At 40.8% G+C, this 19,002-nt stretch overlaps 1 protein-coding gene across 2 annotated transcripts; it reads right to left on the reverse strand.

Annotated features, from left to right (window-relative positions):
• Nucleotides 1-4,788: 4,788 nt before the first annotated feature.
• On the reverse strand, nucleotides 4,789-18,163 carry LOC308307565 (lysosomal-associated transmembrane protein 4B-like). Of its 2 annotated transcripts, XM_080752832.1 has the most exons (7): nucleotides 17,990-18,163; nucleotides 16,444-16,555; nucleotides 14,700-14,773; nucleotides 14,135-14,257; nucleotides 13,204-13,302; nucleotides 10,478-10,573; nucleotides 4,789-5,619 (listed from the first exon to the last, which is right to left on the reverse strand). In XM_080752832.1, exons 1-7 carry the CDS (start codon nucleotides 18,083-18,085, stop codon nucleotides 5,539-5,541), a joined length of 681 nt encoding a protein of 226 aa, XP_080608958.1. In that variant the 5' UTR covers nucleotides 18,086-18,163; the 3' UTR covers nucleotides 4,789-5,538. The 2 variants fall into 2 exon arrangements, with proteins under 2 accessions (XP_080608958.1, XP_080608959.1); XM_080752833.1 differs by lacking the exon at nucleotides 16,444-16,555.
• Nucleotides 18,164-19,002: the final 839 nt, after the last annotated feature.

Genomic DNA, 19,002 nt, shown 5'->3' on the forward strand with positions numbered 1-19,002 from the left:
GCGTTGTGAGCTTGTAGATCTGCTATTTTTTGGCTAATGTTCCACTAAGAATAGGGATGCTAGGGTTCAAGTGATCAAACTTGATCACGCAAAGATTTGGAGGACCCCCTGTAGTAACTCTGAAGACCCCCTAGGGGTCCCGGACCCCCTGTTGAAGACCTCTGCAGTAGGCTATTGATACTTTGAGTACTTTTCCCACCACAGTTAACTAGCATAGAACATATAGGCTATGCTAACGTTAGCTTGCTAAGCTAACGGCGTCCACCTGAATTAGGTATAGTTATTTTAATAGCCTAAAGTATCATCCCAGAACACATATTAACTAAATATCCATCAGAATACAGTAATAGGCTAATCGTTATTATTATTACTAGAAGCTCGGCCGCCCTTCGGGCGGCCGAGCGTCTAGTCGGCGCCCTGGCCAACTCGGGAACAATGTAAATAGGGGATGAATGCCCCGCCCTTTAATGCAAACCCCATTATACCTGTTGTCATAGGATCTGTTTTGACCATCTGTTTGCGTGTGTCCATTTATGCCCATGGCTTGTGAGATGCGTCGGTTATCTCCATATATAGAGATTCAACACGTGCAAAGTACAGGAGTGATGTCAGAATGAGTCAGCAGAAGTGATGTCAGAATGCCCATATATGGAGATCTCTGTATCTGTGTCCCCTTTATGCCCATATACGGAGATTGCGTCCATTTTATGTCACAATGAGTCAGCGCTTGCGCCGATACATCCATTTATGCCCATATATGGAGATGTGCGGCCGAGCGTCTAGTCGGCGCCCTAGCCAACTCGGGAACAATGTAAATATGCCCATATATGGAGATCTCTGTAGGACCCGTTATGCCCATATATGGAGATGCGCGGCCGAGCGTCTAGTCGGCGCCCTAGCCAACTCGGGAACAATGTAAATATGCCCATATATGGAGATCTCTGTAGGACCCGTTTTGACCATCTGTTTGCCTGTTTGTCTTTGAGTCAGCAGAAGTGATGTCAGAATGCCCATATGCCCATATATGGAGATCTCTGTATCTGTGTCCCCTTTATGCCCATATACGGAGATTGCGTCCATTGTATGTCACAATGAGTCAGCGCTTGCGCCGATACGTCCATTTATGCCCATATATGGAGATGGGCGGCCGAGCGTCTAGTCGGCGCCCTGGCCAACTCGGGAACAATGTAAATATGCCCGTGTTGTCATAGGAGTGTGGGGTCAGTCATGTGGTGTACGTGATGTCAGAGCCTTTTATGAAGTGATGTCACAATGACATGATTTCCTCCGGAACAGCCTGATGTCAACAATCAGCTCCGCATAAGGAGATTCCGAACGTTTCGCGCCGTTTCGGAAAAAACGTGCGTCGGGTCGGGTCGAGGCCCGGCACTGCACTCCGCGCCACGGCGGAGAACGCGCGTGCCGAATCTGAAGCCGGTGGGACGAACGGTTCTCGAGATACGCGGATTACATACACGCAGACACGCAGAGACTTCTCGCATTTATAGATAGATTAGACCTATTATTATTATTATTATTACCCTTATTATACAGTAATAACATCATTTAGCCTACTGTACCTATAAACGCTGACGTCACAACTTGTTGATCGCGCGGTGGGCGTGGTCACTACTCACGACGCACGCGACATGAACTTGACCTATAATAAGAGAGTGCGACAGCCAATCACAGTTGATTTACCATGATTACCATTGTTGATGTTTAAATCAGCAACGTTATAAATAAGGCCGCGCAACCACAGTTCGTTAGTTGATGATGATAGCGATGATGATGATGATGGAAGACACACGCAGGAATCAGCTCGTCTCTGGAGACGTTGAGGACTTCTTCAACCAGGACACTTTCTTCAAGTTAGACCTGGAGGATTTGAACTTCTTAACACTCGACGGAGATAATTCCAACACCGACACCACCGACTACGAGAGCTTCCAGCAGCCAGAAGAGGACGCCGTTGCTGTGGCTAAATATGCGGAAGAGCTCAGAGTCAGACTGGCCTTGGACAGACACAAGGGACTGTTGCTGCAAACTCTTCAACAAAAACAAGAACGTTATCTCAGCCAGCAGCCTCTGACAGACGAGACGACCAGAGGTCTGCTCAGAAGATTACGTTTATTATGGGTGAACTGTTACAGACAGAGCAAACCTACATCAGGGATCTGCGACACCTGAAGAAGACCTACATGCGGGAGATGACCAGTGGAGTGGAGGAGAAACCTGCAGGCATCCTCAACAATGAAGCCATCATCTTTGGTAACCTGCAGGACATATATGAGTTCCACTGCAATAATTTTCTACACCAGTTGGTCAACTGTCAGCTTCCAGCAGACGTGGGACATTGTTTTGTGGCATGTGCTGAGAAGTTTGACATGATCTATGTAAACTACTGCATGAACAGACCTGCCTCCAACCGACTTGTACTAGACCACCTACAGTACTTTAACCACATCCAACAGAAATGTGGTCTGCTGAGCTGTACCGGTTCTCTGGAATCCTACCTCCTCAAGCCTGTCCAGAGAATTACAAAATACCCCCTCCTGCTGAAAGACTTGTTGTCTTGCTGTGCCAAGGGAGAAGGAGCAGAGATTAAGGACGCTTTGAAGGTAATGCAAGGAGTTCTGAAGAAAGCCAACGATGCCATGAACATTGCCATGCTGGAGGGGTTTGATGAAAACCTGGATGTGCAGGGGGACTTTATCCTGCACGACAGTTGCCAGGTGTTCTGGAACCCCGGGTCCCTCATGCATAAGGGGGGTCACATGTCGCTCAGCCGGAAGGACAACTACCACCTCTTCTTGTTTAAAAACACACTGTTGTTTAGCAAGGAGGCAAAATACTCTGCTGGCATTACCAGGTACCAGTACAAATACAAACTACTGACATCTGAGTTAGCGGTGATGGAGCAAATTGGACAGGACCCCTGTAAGTTTGCTTTGTGGACAGGAAGGACCCCCAGCACTCACAAGACTGTACTCAAGGCGTCTAGTATGGAGGCCAAACAGATGTGGGTCAAGACCATCAGGGAGGTGAGCCAGGAGAGGACAACACATCACCTGTCAGTAGCACTATCCAAACCCAGGAGAGGGCTGTGGAAATGGCTGTTCAATAGCATGCTAAGACTCAGCCAGGGACGTGGATGAGTCTTGGGACTTGCCCAGAGTGAGTTTGGGCTTTGTGGCCTTTAATGACTGCTGTAAATGACAGACTCTGCAACAGGCCCATAAACATTTGCACTTACTGGCATGTCTTAGCATGGAACAAGATTAAGTTAAGGGCAGTTGGTGGACCACAGTAGAGACATGTGGAATTGATTTGAATTCATTATTATTACTGTATATATTAGACCTATATTGTTTTTTATAGCACACATTGTTGTTATTACCTGTGATTATTAATTGTTTTATTGTATATTGTATTATATATTATTATTAGATCTATTATTGTTTTATTGTATTATGTATGAATATTACCGGTGACTAATTTGAATAAACTGAGAACACAGCAAAAACCTGACGGTTCATTTAACTCAACCTGTAATTTGCATTTAGTATATGACCCAGTAGCTAACCCAATCAAATTGTTGTTAGTATTACCAAAATACACTGACAGTTTGTCTGCTTTGTCCTCAGAGGATTTCCAGCTACTTTGAAAGGGTTATAACTGTGTAAGTGACATTTGGATAAACTTATTCTGCACATGTATTCTCATTCTAAAAGCAGTAGTCCAGCAACAGTTTATGGAAAGACTCTAATAAGGAGAGCTCACAACTCCACTCACCATGAAAGAACCTGCTGACCACAAATTGAACACATTTATTCATGGTAGCATATTACCTCAATGACCAGTTTAAGAGTATAATCTGCGATTTAGGCTGAGAACATGCCATGGTGTTATCAAAGCAAGAGTTAAAAGTAGAAACAATCAGGAACATTTAGTGTGTTATACTGATAATTGTTTACTGTACAATAAACATAGCAATGATTAATGTAATATCCATAGCCCAAAGGTTGACCACCACTTTGAAAACAATTTTTTTTTATACTGTGAGTGTGAGCTATAAAAGGTAGTCGAATGAACCAACTGAATGAGTCTACAGTAAGCAGAAGAGACTTAACTATACATCTGAAATAAAACAACTACACAAGTGTCAATGAAATTGTATTTTAATAGACAAATACATATCACAACATTCTGTTTCCATCGAGTAGCAGCCTGTTAAGGGTTGCATCTTTTTTTTTACCTCAGAGGACACTTTCCCCTCCATGGAGCAGCAGCACAGATTTGTCTGTTTACGTAGACCTGCTCACATCTACATAATTGAAAAAACACAACCAAAGGTCCACATTTATCAACTGCCTCAGATTGGGGCTGATCCAGGATCAGTGCACCAGATCCTAGTGAGCAGCTCAATTCACACTAGTGACAACAAAAACATGATTCTAGACCAGTGCTACTCCTGTGCTCTCAGTGGATAAATAGAACAATCTGGACATCAGCCAGTAAAAACAAAGACACTGTTACATATAAAAGTCACGGAAATCAATCTATGAATTGAATCCACAGTGGAAGAGGGTGACAGATATATAGTATGCTGCTCTTCCATCACATCAGAATATAGACAGACACAGTCTTTGGGATAATTTCACTCTAGGTGACACTTCATACTTAAAACATCACATCTTAAAAGCACACTCTATCAAAATAAAGGTTATAAATAAAGACCACACAGAGAGAGGAAATGCGTAACTGTTCAGCCCTTATGTGGGCAACAGGACAGGATCACATCTTTGCAATTTGTGCTTAAGACTGTCTATAAGTAAAGACCAAATACCATTACAGGTATGACAGAGCTTATAATTAATGTAATAAAATATATAATTTATTTATATAATTTGTCACTCTGCAGTGATTTTGTATTCCATTTCACCCTGTTACAAATGCATATCATTCCCTGGTTTGAACAAATCATACCAGAGATTAGTGCAAATAAAGCAAGCTAAATAAAACAGGATAATAAAACCAGTAGTGTTATAACAGTAACAGAATAGGTACTGTATATGGAGCAGTTACAGTAGGTGTACACACTGTTTCACTTCATTTCACTAAATACAACAGAGAATTGACCATATTCACATTATGGCTATTTCACTCGTACATCACAATGATGATTTAAGGGCAAAATGGCCAGCATGTGAATATGGCCAAAGAGATTATTACCATATGGTGATGATGGTTGCCATGCATGCACATGTGTGCATCTACTGTATGAATATATATATTCTAAAACATCAAAGAGGCAATGTGGTCCATACATTAGCTGTGGTTGTAGTACATAACAGCCAAGGTGGTGGGTGTAAGCAGGATTACGGCTGGAGAGTATTCATTCCAGTTCCTCCGTTGCATGAAAATAGCCAATCTATAAGCTCACAACACGTTGCATGGCGACACATTGTGAGCTTGTAGATCGACTAATTTCAGCACGTGACCCCAATCGGGCAATGAAGTAAATTGGGCTTGGTTTCATGCTGTAGCTGAAGTATAGGGAGGTGGAGCTTCCTTGGGAGGGACAGCCAAGCTATCATCATATGGTGGTAACAGCACCTGCAAATGAAGAACAGAAGGAGTTCAAGGAGGGGAGTCTAAAAGCATGAGTCTTTCAATTAACTAACTTCTTTTTGTCATGAAATAACATTTACATGTTAAATGGTATTGCCTTTTTATAACCAAGCTTCATGTATGTGTGAGTTCTATCAGCAATACGCAAGCCCCAGTATAATACCAACCCATAAGATGTACACTGTAAAACCATAGCTATGAGGATTAAAAAACGTCTCCCCATATCTCCAGATAATTATCTACTTGCATCTGTCCTCAGGTGCTAACCTGGGTATCAAAACGGCAACCTTAGATTCCCAAGCAGCTGCTCTACTTACTGAGCCCCACTGTCTTTCCTCACTTTATATTCCACTCAGTATATTCCACTCCGTCCACCTCAGACTTTTTCACTGCAGCCGTATTGACATGAAATAGTAGGGTAAACAGGTGTTACCAATTGTACAAATAAAGGTTCCGTTCCATTTAGTGTAACAAAACCTTTCCAGTGAGCCAATATACACAACAGCAGCAGACTCTGTTTGACCTGAATGAAATGGAACATTATTTTCACTTATTTTGTACCTCACTGTTGCGTCTGTGTTTTTTGAGCGGTGCCAACTGCTCCCATGCTTGACAGAGTGTGTATGTCCCTATGTATGTCTGTGTGCAGTACGGCCTCAACAGCTGCAACCACGCTGGGTGACCTACCTTCAAGTGCCGCTGTAGAGCAGCTTTCAAGTGGTACTGTTAAGCAGCCTAAAGGGGCATTCACAATGAGCGCTTTTTGAGCAGCCTGCACTGCTCAGTTCACACAGGTGTGAATGCTCTGACTTTTGTTGCCGGGGCTACATTTTCTCTTTTTGAAGACTTTGTACCTCTCCCTGGATTCAAAATAAACAGCTTGCCTGCACTTGTATCCTGCCCACAGGCTATGTCATTACAAGTAGTAATGATTATGTAACATGCAGTGGTGTGATATGGATTTTAAAAGTGGTACCCCTCTAAATTCATGACGTCACGTGCATGTCACGTGCGCGCGTGCACGCGCATGTGTGCACGCATGCCTGCCACGCGGTGCTAGTTGAAATACTGTATTCAACATCACAACATTTTTAATGTAGCCTAACTATATTTCTTATTATTTAGTTACATTGTTAATTAGTTTCAATTAATGTGTTTCAATTAATGTATTTCTTTATATCAAATATAAAATAACTTTACATATTACATAGACTTTACTTTACAATCATAGACACTTTCGGAACTCTCCCTCCGCTATATGCATGCAGCTCTGACAAAACAACACACAGCTTTGTTTTTCTTCCACTCTTTTGAAGTAAACTAACAGATGAGATGTTCACAAAAGGAGACGTTTTCGCGAACGGCTGAGCTTCCCCGCGACGCAAACGATTATGGATCACAAGAGTGGGGAAGCTTATCTCGGAGCTGCATAGCGGAGGGGGGGTTCCGAAAGGAGCTAAATGTCCAGGCTTCTAAATGTCTGCAAAGAATGCAAGGCGAACGTGCTGCTGGCCGTGTACAAGTATAAATGAGGATGTAGATGAGAACTGCCTACCCGAGTATTGTTATGCAAAGCAGCTAGCCAGGTAGGGGGATTCAGTCCTGGGGATTCGTGCTGACCTAACCTCGCCTACCAGGCTTTCTGATAGTGCTGACCGCGTCACATGTGGGTGCACGCGCGGGTCGTGTGTGCGTGCATCTGGTGCGTGCGTACGTGCAGCTTGTGTGGGCTCGCCGAGCCCAGCCGAGCCCACGGCATATCGCACCCCTGGTAACATGTTGAATAAGAGAATGGAGCATGGAGAGAGAATGTCCTGCTGAAACTATGTCAGTTGAGGAAGAAAAAGTCATCGCAAATGCATCCATATACTATTAAGTTTATATACAGCTTGACTAGCAGAAATCTCTTTCATTATTATTCGACATTCACATTAGATGCAAGGCATGGGAGCAAAGGCTAATTTATACTGTACCCACTTTTTTCTGTTGAAAATACGGCATGAAATGTCCCATGATAAAGAATAAATTAGGCCTGAGTATTGAATGGTGCTAAATTCTACAAGAGATATTTAAATAGATTGTACTTGAGGCCATCGTACGACCTTGAATCAATGATTTATAGCTACATGACCATGCAACGAAGCATAAATAAGGCTTTAAGGTGACCAAATGTGATGACATCTACAGAACAAACACTACCAAATGCAGATGCTAAAGATGGTTACACAACCAGGACTGTTTTCTAGTCAAGTGAGAAACAGAATTGTCACTTGTTTATACATCTCACCATCTTGTTTTGATGGAAACAAAGTAACACCAAACATTCACATCAACTAATCCACGCTCATTTACTGTAGCTGTCCAGGATTCAAAATGTTCTTTTAATTGGACAAATTATAAAATCTTGCTTCATCAGTAATCAATTAACCTCAGAATAATTGTAGTATGAACCGTAAACTGTTCTTTTTATTGTAATACATTACTAATCTTCCTAAAGCCTCCCTCCTTCAGTCTATTTCAGTGAACCAACACTATAGGCAATGAGGAAAAGCCAATGACATGCTGTCGGTGCATCATCTCTTCTGTGCCTCTTTGTGTGTGCCTCTTTGTATGAGTGTGTGTGTGTGTGTGTGTGTGTGTGTGTGTGTGTGTGTGTGTGTGTGTGTGTGTGTCACAGTCATAAGGAATTGTTACCATATGGAGTGCATTACACATGCATCTCTCAAGCATGAGTACACAATGTCTAGGAATGCAACTGGTGGTCAAAGAACCACAACCGGCCACAATGTATTCTGACCTAATTGAATATGCCCAGACCTAAATGAGACTACCTGTGGTGGTAGAAGTAAGCTTAGCATGAACAGAGGTATAGGTTGCTGTTTTTAACTGGCACTTTTGACTAATGATGTCAGAAGTTGGGGGAGCGCTCTCCCATTTCTCCTTTATGGCGCAGGTGTTTTACACATCATGAATCCAGGGAAATCACACTCCGTTTCTCAACCCCCGTTAAACATGTCATACCTGTGAACATACAGTCAATGAAACCATTGGAATGTGTTAAATTGTTTCATATTGTGTGGAATTTCACACTCTGGGGTGTCATTCAGAGGACAGAGGCATTTTGTAATACTAAAAATAGTATTTTGTGGAAAGTTAACAACTATTAGATGCAGTGTACTGTATTCTGTACCGCACTCTGTCTATTGTCAGTTTGTCACTATAACTGACAATCAATAAACATTGTTAAAACTGTAAAACGTTGTAAAAAAGAATCTGGGCATTTGCAAAATACTACTGAAACTGTATTCTACATGAACAAATATTACACCATCACTTGTTATTGTCAAGTCCAACTAATACTGGTACTCTCACTACTCTCTATGTCACAGTGCTAATAATCAAACTGGGTTAAATTCTAGTCTCCTCAAAGTTTAACTGAACTTTCTGATAGCAAAAACAACAGCAAGCTAGCACCAGCAGGGTTACCAGATCTGGGAAACAGGTCAACAGCCGAAGGCCCACAGAGGCCCATCAAGACGGAGTTTACTAACTCTGCACCTACTGTAGTTAAGCCGTGATTATACTGTAATGGCTTTGCCAGCATGGAGCCCCACTTATCTGTTCAAGTGCTTCTATCTATCCATGCTAGCTAACTGTAAAACTACCAGCTACAGCAGGGGTCTTCAACATTTTCAGGCCAAGGACCCCTTAGCTGAGAGAGAGATGAGGTAGGGACCCCCAGATTCCATTAGTTGCATCGTTTGACAGCACAATCATCAGTGTATTTTGGATTCATGTAAATTTGTGTTATCAGATATGTAACCACTTGAACCGTCAATACTAAATAAACTTGGCCTTTCACTCTGTACTTAGTCTGCTCTTTTTTCCCCCTTTACACCAAACCTGCGAGGAGTTGTGAGCTTGTAGATCGGCTATTTTCAGCTAAGGTTCTCAGAATATGGACGTTAGGGTTCAAGTGGTTAATATAAAAAAGGAGAATAAAGGTTTCTATCACACAAAGATTTGAAGGACCTCATGTAGTAACTTAGGGGTCCCGGACGCCCTGTTGAAGACCCCTGAGCTACAGTATGACTACCCAAATGTATACTTCCTCCCTCCCCCCCTGCATGATGATATACAACTGGGTTACTGGCCTGAGAGTGGGAAACCTACGCATGCAATAAAGCATGAATTGTGGTCTGGATTTTATATATTGTTTTTTTCCCCCCTTTCACCAGACAGGTTTTGTTGTGTTGTCTATGGAACTGTGCTAAAGGAACATATCAAGATGAAATATTTGATGAAAGATTTATTCTCCACACAGTTAATGACAAGAAATAAAATAAAGGATAGACTAATTGCCGATGAAGCATGCAAGCATTGGCCTGCCCTACACTCTAACCATATCAGTTCCATTTAATTTTGAACGATTAATCATGGCATTTCACTTGCATCTACTCTACTACTCTTTCCACATGAACATGCATCATTCTGTATGCTACAAAACTTCAATCACAGAGGAAAAACGTGTTTATTCAGCTGTTCCTCATGCTCGAAGAATGTGTGAATTACACCTGTTGAAGTTCTGTACCACATGTGCTAATGTATAAATTATGTGGAATAACAACTCATTGGAAAAGGTGACTGGGAAAAGAAACATCAGTATCAAGCTCACATTTGTTTTAGTCAAATTGTATAGTGACATTTCAAGAACTGTGGCCAGCCAAGTGTCAGCGCATATTTGACCTCACCTCAGCTTTCCATGCGTTTACACATTACAGGCAGTCGATGCAACTATGGGGTCTAGTGGAAGTAGAGAATCATACAGCACAAGGTGACTTACTGTGGTATCATTGGTCGAAACATAGAGGAGGAAGTCAGCAGCGGCTCTTCCACTCACATATCTGTAGCAGTTCCACACACACGCTATCAGGTAGGCCTGGTGTCATTAAGACAAAGAATATAGAAAATATACATCTTAAGAAATATAGGAGCACTGTGTGGGTCTGCAAGTTATGTCCAACACAAATCAGGTGCTCTTTGGGAGTTAAAGTTCCTTTGTAGAAAAATCAATGCAGCGTACTTCACGAGTTAACTTATTTAAGGATCCAAGGCACACTGTTAAAAGCCTTATTTTCAACATGGCTTGGCAAAGTTGAAAGAATGCACAGTGATAAATGCATTTCATCACAACGAGCCACTAGGCTAATTTATTTTTCTACAAAGGAAAATAAATCATCTTTCTATTATCAAAAAAGACATGTTATTCAAGGCCACGTTGACAGAGGGTATACATTAATGACATCACACAAGAGATGCGTAAGTGGAGATGGTGGCATTGTAAATAGTGACTTGAATGAAAAACCTAACCACACCTGGACTTCTATGAAGTATATTTTCAGGTGTGGTCAGAGAGTTACACCCCCCTCCGGAGTGGCAGGGAAACAAGCTCTTACTGTTCTCACTTCTGACATCCAGAAACTATCTGGCTCTCAGCAGGCAGCTTGCTACTGGAGATCACAGGCCAAATGCAACACCATCTGGTACAGCAATCCACGTCTATAGGACACAAACCTAGACTGAGCCCTATGATTCTATATAACCTGGTGCATGAGCCACCTCAATGCTCTAGACATTTCAGTCATTTTAACAGTCTCGTCTCCTTATGAATCTGTTAATATACTGCGGAGGTCCTTGTGCTCCGTTAAAGAAAACTCCAAGACTAAGTCATACAAACTCGTATCAAGACACTGAACACCATTCATGTTCTGAATGAGTATTCTGAATACCTTCACCTTCACAACATAATAACCATACCAGAATATTTGGACCACTGAATGGTGTATAATACACACCCCAATTGAAATACAGTACAAGTAACATCCTTTCCTCTCAGTCTTTCTCTCTGTTTCTTTCTCAGTCTGAGAGTTTTTCGTCTTATTTTATATGGCAAACCTCAAGACAGGTTAGTCATGGCACTTAGTAGTACAGTAGCATACAGTCGAGTACTGTAAGTGCTTGTAAACAGGCATTGACTGTTTATGAAGTATGAAGTCTTTTCCAGCATTGTAGGATAGCCAAAAACAACAGTGCAGCTGTAGTATCAATAGCTTTCATTCTACAGTTAGCAACAATTTGTAGAGCAAAGCAACTACTGTGCATCAGACTACCGGTACAATTTTTAAGAAGAACATTTTAAAGAAATTCCAAAGGCTCCACCATAAACTAAAAGAATATTAAACACTCATTCCAACCATCTCTAATACGTGGTTCCCACACATTTGTACCAATTAATTTCCAAAACTTTTCCAGAATATTTAAGCCAATTTCGCAATGCCCAAAGACAGGTAGTGTATGCCAGTGGTTCTCAACCTTTTCAGGCTGTGACCCCCGAAATAATCATATTTTAACTGGGGAACCGGCACCCTGACGAGCACAAAGAGTTGAGGAATTTTGTATAACACGTTTCTATAGTGAAAATAGCAGATCTACATGCTCACAACGCCTCGCGTTGCGAGGTGTTGTGAGCGTGTAGATCGGCTATTTTTACAATTTCTGCCTCTAATATTTGACAATTTGGCCAATGCCTAATTTGACCTTTCAGAGGTATTAACAAAATCAATAACCAAAGACAATGCATAGCTATTTTTTCCAGGACCTTCCAGGACCCTTAAACAATTCCAAAACTTTTCCAGTACTGAAAAAATATTTTTCTAATTTCAAAATATTTCCAGGAATTTCATGACCGTGGGAACCCTGCTAATACCTTTTTTTTCCATTACTCTGCTTCATTCATTCACCTAGGGTTTACTGTGGGTATTTTCTAGCCTGGCGGGGCCCGACGTTATCTGTGTTCATTCCTTCCACAGTATAACGTCTGGCCTTTGGCCTATTGCCAGCTTGAAAAGTGGGCGGGAGTACTTGCCTTGACAGACAGACTCCTCTAACCAATCACCATCTCTCAGCCAGTCGGAAGAACGGCAAACAAACACGTCCTTTCGGCCGATAAACTCCACTAGCGCATCCTCCGTGTTGCTTTTTAATTGTTGTAATTGATTCCAACTCTGAAATAACTGCACTTATTGGTTGTTTTATGGTTAGAGCGTTAACTGTTACACTTTTTGCATCGCGAGGGCAGCCATTGTTGTTTTGAAAATGCTGCAGCCTGCAGCATGCATCTACGTCACCGTCTACACATGGACCAATCAGGGAAATCTTTTCACTTGTTGTCAGGAAGACTATGTTTGTTGTGCGGAAGCATAGTGCGGAAGCAGTCACTGATTGGCCCCGATCAGAGAATAATCGGTATACTCGCTGCCAATCAACGGAAGTCCAGACGTTATACTGTGGAAGGAATGAGTGAGTGAACGCAGATGACGTCGGGCCCCGCCAGGCTAGGTATTTTCTAGTCTACTACTCACAGTAAACCTAAGTCTGCTTAAAACATACCAAAACAGGTCACATAATTGCAAGACACCTCTCAATAGTATTGAAGTTTATTCAGTAAAGATAAGCCCTATTACTTCAGTTGGCACTATTGTTGTGGAAAATATTCGATGTGGAATTTACCTTGAAACAAAGAATGCAGCTGATGAAGAGCAGCACGATGAGGACCAAGCACGCATTACTCAGAGCTGCAATCTCCTCTTTGTAGGGGAAGTTATCTGGCTGAAAAGAGATCAGCAAGACAAAGTTAAGTGATCAGTTAATTTAAGGTGCAAGAACAAGATCCATTAGCATTAGGGACCATTCGTTATTTAGAGTAAGGGGTCACTCACCGGAGGCTCTAAACTTTAGAGTCTAAAGAGTTCTCTGAAAAAAGCACTTGACCCTTCCCAAGTGATTAAAAAAAAAAAAAAAAGTATTGATCCTCCCCAATCAGATAATGCTAAACAAGGGTTTTTGATTCCCGTTTCAGTTTATAGTTGTGTTATTTTTTCTCCAAATATTTTTTCTAATGCCCTACAGTGTTTACACTACAGTGTTCAGAATAGCAGTTTAAGAAGAATATGTGAATACATACCCAGATTAATAGACATATTGATGCATACAAAATAAAATCCTTTGTTAATTCAAGCGTGAGACATCCCCTCCACACCCTTCCCCCACTATCTTAGCCAGCATTTGTTTTGATTAGCACCGTGGGGAAATGCCGTTTTCAGCTTCACGCAGCTGATGGCTACTCAGATGGTTATGATACCAAGATGTTGTTGTTATTAGTACTTCAATCTTTATTGTGGAAAGCTACTGCATATATTTTAAATTTGATCAATGAATTTACATTACCCCACAGTCCCCACCCCAGGATGTTTTTCGTTTTTTTTTTTTTTTTGTATGTTGTTGTATTTTCTTTTTCTTTTCTTTGCTTGTTTTGTCTGGCATATTATTGTCCTGTATATGTTATTTTGTATGTCTTTTAAAATTTTTTAAATAAAATAAACATATTGTAAAAAAAAAAAAAAAAAAAGATGTCACATCATTCAAAAAAGGGCCTTCTTACCAGTTGCTGCAAATAATCCTGTATAGTGTTGGGGTATACCACGGTACTGACAGCAACCAAGGTGTTAAGTCCGAAGTCAAATATTTGGTAGCAGAAAAATGGGATGATCCAGGCTGCATGTAGCTGAAACAGTGAAATATGTGTTAGAGGTGAGTACGATGCTATTTAAAGAACCAAGAGCACAGAATCAAACAAGGCTCTTTATCCAATGCTGTGGGAAATTCTGGGAATAAATCAACTCTGAAGGTGGGTCACAGAAGATTATGGTGAGTCCTCAAAATAATTAATCAGGACAAATATAATACAAAGCTACTGATTTTGTACGCTGCCATAGGACTCTCTGGCTTGTAAAAAATATGAATTTATTACTCGTTACTCTTTACTCTTTTCCAAAGTAATATTTATTTATTTTCCCCTGCCAACAGTAATCGGTTACACTACTCTACTACTAGAGTGTAATTGTAACTGTAATATTATTACAGCAGTACATAGAAACATCTGGAGCGTTAGTTAATCTCTGAGAGAATAGCAAAGGCTCACAGTCAAAATCAAATTCTTTATTTACCTTGTATGCACCATATGTTGCCATCCCACAAATGAGGATCATCAGCATGGAGATTGCTGAAGCTATGCACATATCTAGAAAAAGGAGAAATAGAAATGTATCTCACAGTCACTTTGGTCAAGACAGTACAGACTATTCTGTAAAGCTGATAAGAAAAATGCTTGTACATGACATGATGATATACTGCATCTGACTGCTTCACATGGAATTAACACCAGCCTTTGAAATGTCGATCTGACCTCATAACAGCTTAACACAACACAAGTAATCATTTGGTTACACTGAATGCAACAAATCCACGCTCTGTTCCCCATTTAATCATAATATTTTATATTTTTCACTTTTTAATTTGCACTCAGAAGTCATAGTAGGAGAGTCACTGTGTCTGTAGCCAGGATAGTATTGTATTTTGTCCTTGGGGTCTAATTGAACTAATTGCAACATTGGTGGGCTGAGTTAGGCTTTCATAGAGTCAACTATTGATTGTGATGAGTGAGAGGATAGCACTATAACACCTATAAAATAATTCGATTAGATTAGCTTTTCCTTTTACTTTCTATAAATGAATAAATAAAATGTATTGGCTTATTTGGAAATGATAAGATGAAGTCTTGAAATCATTATTAATTCAATTCACAGAAATAGGCAGGATATTTCCTGGCATATGCAGTGGCAGTCATACTAAAAATCACACCCGTGTGAACTGAGCGGTGGTCGTGGAGGCTGCGCAACAGCAAAACAAATATATAATAATAATAATAATTATAATAAAAAATATTAAAAAAAATATATATATATATATATATATATATGGGGGGGGGGGGGGGGGTGCTTGCTTGCGTGTGAGAGAGAGAGCCATCCATCCATCCATGTCACTCAGGCCACCACTGGTATTGCAGTTGATGCTCAGGGCAGACTAGACTCAACAGCACCTCTCTGGTCACCAGGGGTACTTAGGCTACATACGGACCCACCCACCCACCCACATACATAGACGGATACACACACGGCCACGCTATGGAGACGGTGTGACAACCGCTCAAAAAGACGAACAACTGTCATGTCAATCTGCTGTTCATTCCCAAACAACAAAACCAAGATTTTGTTGTGTGGACTGCAGTGGTGAGAACTCTTGCATTAACATTACTGGAACAGGTGGTTGCTAGACATTAAAGGCTGATAAGTCATTCACAATCTGAATCTGTGTTCTAAATGGCACAGTTGGACAGACTTATGGTAAGGATCACAGGGCTATAGCCTATAACACCCAGCAATTCAGACATTTCTAATCAGGGGCTGTTACCAGCGCTATGGCAAACAGAACTGACCAACACAAGCATACTATGGGCCTCCTTCTCCAACCTGCTTGTCATTTCTTTTGATTGATTAATTGATTGAAGAATTTATTAGGAGTTTGCAATAGAAAAAAGTAGTTTCATGACAGTACAAATCACTGGTACAAGGTACCAGTGATTTGTACTGTTGACTAAAAGGACTGTCAGCTAAAAGGAGATCCTAGAAAGCCGAGGCTTATTTCCACAGGAACCACACTTTAACCACACTTTTGTCAGGCACAATAGATAGCCTACCATCTGTTACTACCACCTGTCAATACACAAAATCCTCATATTGCTGTGAATCCATGTGTGTGTACCCCTAGGCCATGGAATTCTTCGTATAACTTGTACAACTATTGAGGTGAAGTGTACTGTAACATAGTCTACAGGCCTCCTGGGAGACTTACTGGTATCATCCATGATATCCAGGTCATTAGCTAGCTCAGCACTGGTCAGGTGGTACTGCTCAGGATCACCAAGCGCTGTCAACAGGATGAGTAAGACCACGGCATTGATGAGCTTTAAGACACAGGACATATGGACAGATCAGGAGGCAAATTATGGACAGACAGAAAGATTCAGGCCAGGGAGAGAGGACGATGCAATGCGCCGCTTGGATGAGAAAACATACATATGCCACTACTATTAAAGTCAGAAAGTAGATGTTATGGATTCATCTGCTTGGGAAAAACTGTCAGTTCAACTGTTGCAATGAATTATGATCTGGGGGTTCTATTAGCCTAATTTCATAAAAGCTTGTTTGCCAGATTTTGTGGATTCTTCTTTTTTAACTATGACATTACGGTCTCTATTTTCGTCCATGCCTTATTCAGATTATTATTTTTTATATATATTTCAAATAGCTGATCTACAAGCTCACAACGTGTCAATGTAGATCGGCTATTTGAAGTATTTTTAAATGTTTTTCAAAATAGTAAAAAATGGCAAAAGACTTTAGGGATAGGGGTAAGGCATGGACGAAAGAGTCCAAATTAAGTCTAGACCAGGGTTCTTCTATTGGTGGTCCAGGACCCCTAGGGGGACCTCAGAGTTACTACAGGGGGCCGCCAAATCTTTGTGTGATAGGATCAGTCTTTTACATGAACCCTCATCCCTATTCTGAGGAGAACTTTAGCCAAAAATAGCAGCTCTACAAGCTGGATATTTTCGGCAAAGAGGTTTGGTGTAGAGGTTAAGGGCAAGTTTACTAAGTATTGATGTTTAATGTCTGAAGGAAAATACTAACAGGAATCAAATGTAGACTGATGGTAGTGCTGTCAGATAAGTCTATCTATCTATGAAATCGATGAAAACGTTTAATCTGCAACACAATTTTATTTTTGCTTTATCTCTCTCTCAGCTAAGGGGCCCTTGGCCTGAAAACGTTGAAGACCCCTTTTAAGACACATTTATTTGATCTGCCAACTAAGCACAGCTCAATATACAAATCACTCATTCATCTGAATTATCTCTATTCATCAGGTGAATGTAATGGAAACTTTCTGCAGTATAGGGAACATGACACAGCCCCTTGCTACCTGATGAGACTGAGTGCTAATTTATTCATTGGGCAGAAGCATTTTTCCACAGGCGGTGTTGATCAAGTTAACCCTTTCTAGTCCATTTAACAGGAGAGTAGCTACATTCAAACACATCCGACTATCTCGGATCCAAATATCGTAGACCTATACTTTTACTCCTCTACAATTATTTGAAAACGAGTAGCCTAGGCTATTATAGGTCTACTAATTAGCCTAGATTCAGACTTCAGCCATTGGAGTAGCCTATTTTTACTTTTTGTACTTTACCTGGGCCTACATTTTGATACGAATACTTTTGTACTTATACTCAAGTAGAGTATTTCTACATTGCGGCATTGATGCTTTTACTTAAATAACACATTTGAGTAGCCTACTTTTTCCGCCACTGCATAACGCTAAAGAATATGCTCACCATATACCAGACCCCCAGGATGATGGTGCCTGTGCGGACATGGCAGCACAGACAGCAGCTTGTGGTATACCATCGGTCCCACGGGGACATCATCATCTTGAAACCTGTCTGTCTCCTTTTTTTTCCCCCACGAAGAATCACAACGCTATCATTTGCTGTATATCTCAAAGAATGTGCTGAGTCCCAAAGCGAGCTCCGTTGAACGAATAGTCCTCGCAGATCAGATGGATGAAGACAAACTGCAAACGCGTCCGGCTTGAACCTGTCCTCAATGAATGACCAGACGACACAGCCGCGTGCTTCACTCTGTCCAGAGCCTTGTATTAGAGACTCAGTCCAATTGACAAACATTGGACCATGTGACCGGCTAGAGAGAGGATCACAGCTCTCTGGTGATGTAACCTGTCATTTCGAGAATGTCCCGGGAAACGAAATAAAATGGCTAAACTCACTGCTTCTGCCAAATGAGATTTAATCATAGTCATGATAACGGACTCTTCTAAAGATGAATATGGACACATATGCCCATGGAAACTGTAAGGCCTAGACAAGTGTAGTAATATCTCAAATTCTACAAATAGAAGGGATTACTTTTTACTATAGCAACATTCACAATGACTCAATGAAATTAAATTCAATAGGCTAATTTAGCCATAAATTATAACTCATAACCATTTGTGTTGATCAGGCAGATTGCAGGATGGCTACAACCTTTGGGATATATATATATATATATATATATATATATATATATATATATATATATATATATATATATAACACACACACACACACACACACACACACACACAAAACTGTTCAATAATTTCTTGATTCTGCTTTTTCTGCATGACAGATATACCTTTCTTATAAATGCATCAAATGTATTGGGCTATTATTAGTTTAATGTTTTATTCTATATGTAACAATCACAAGGCTAGGTTTTATAACAGTATATGTAATAATAAAATGACTGAACATGGGATTGTATGTCTAGCCTTGAGTGTTACCTG

Source organism: Nannobrachium achirus, assembly GCF_963921795.1.
Source record: "Nannobrachium achirus genome assembly, chromosome: 2".
Taxonomy (NCBI): Eukaryota; Metazoa; Chordata; class Actinopteri; order Myctophiformes; family Myctophidae; genus Nannobrachium; species Nannobrachium achirus.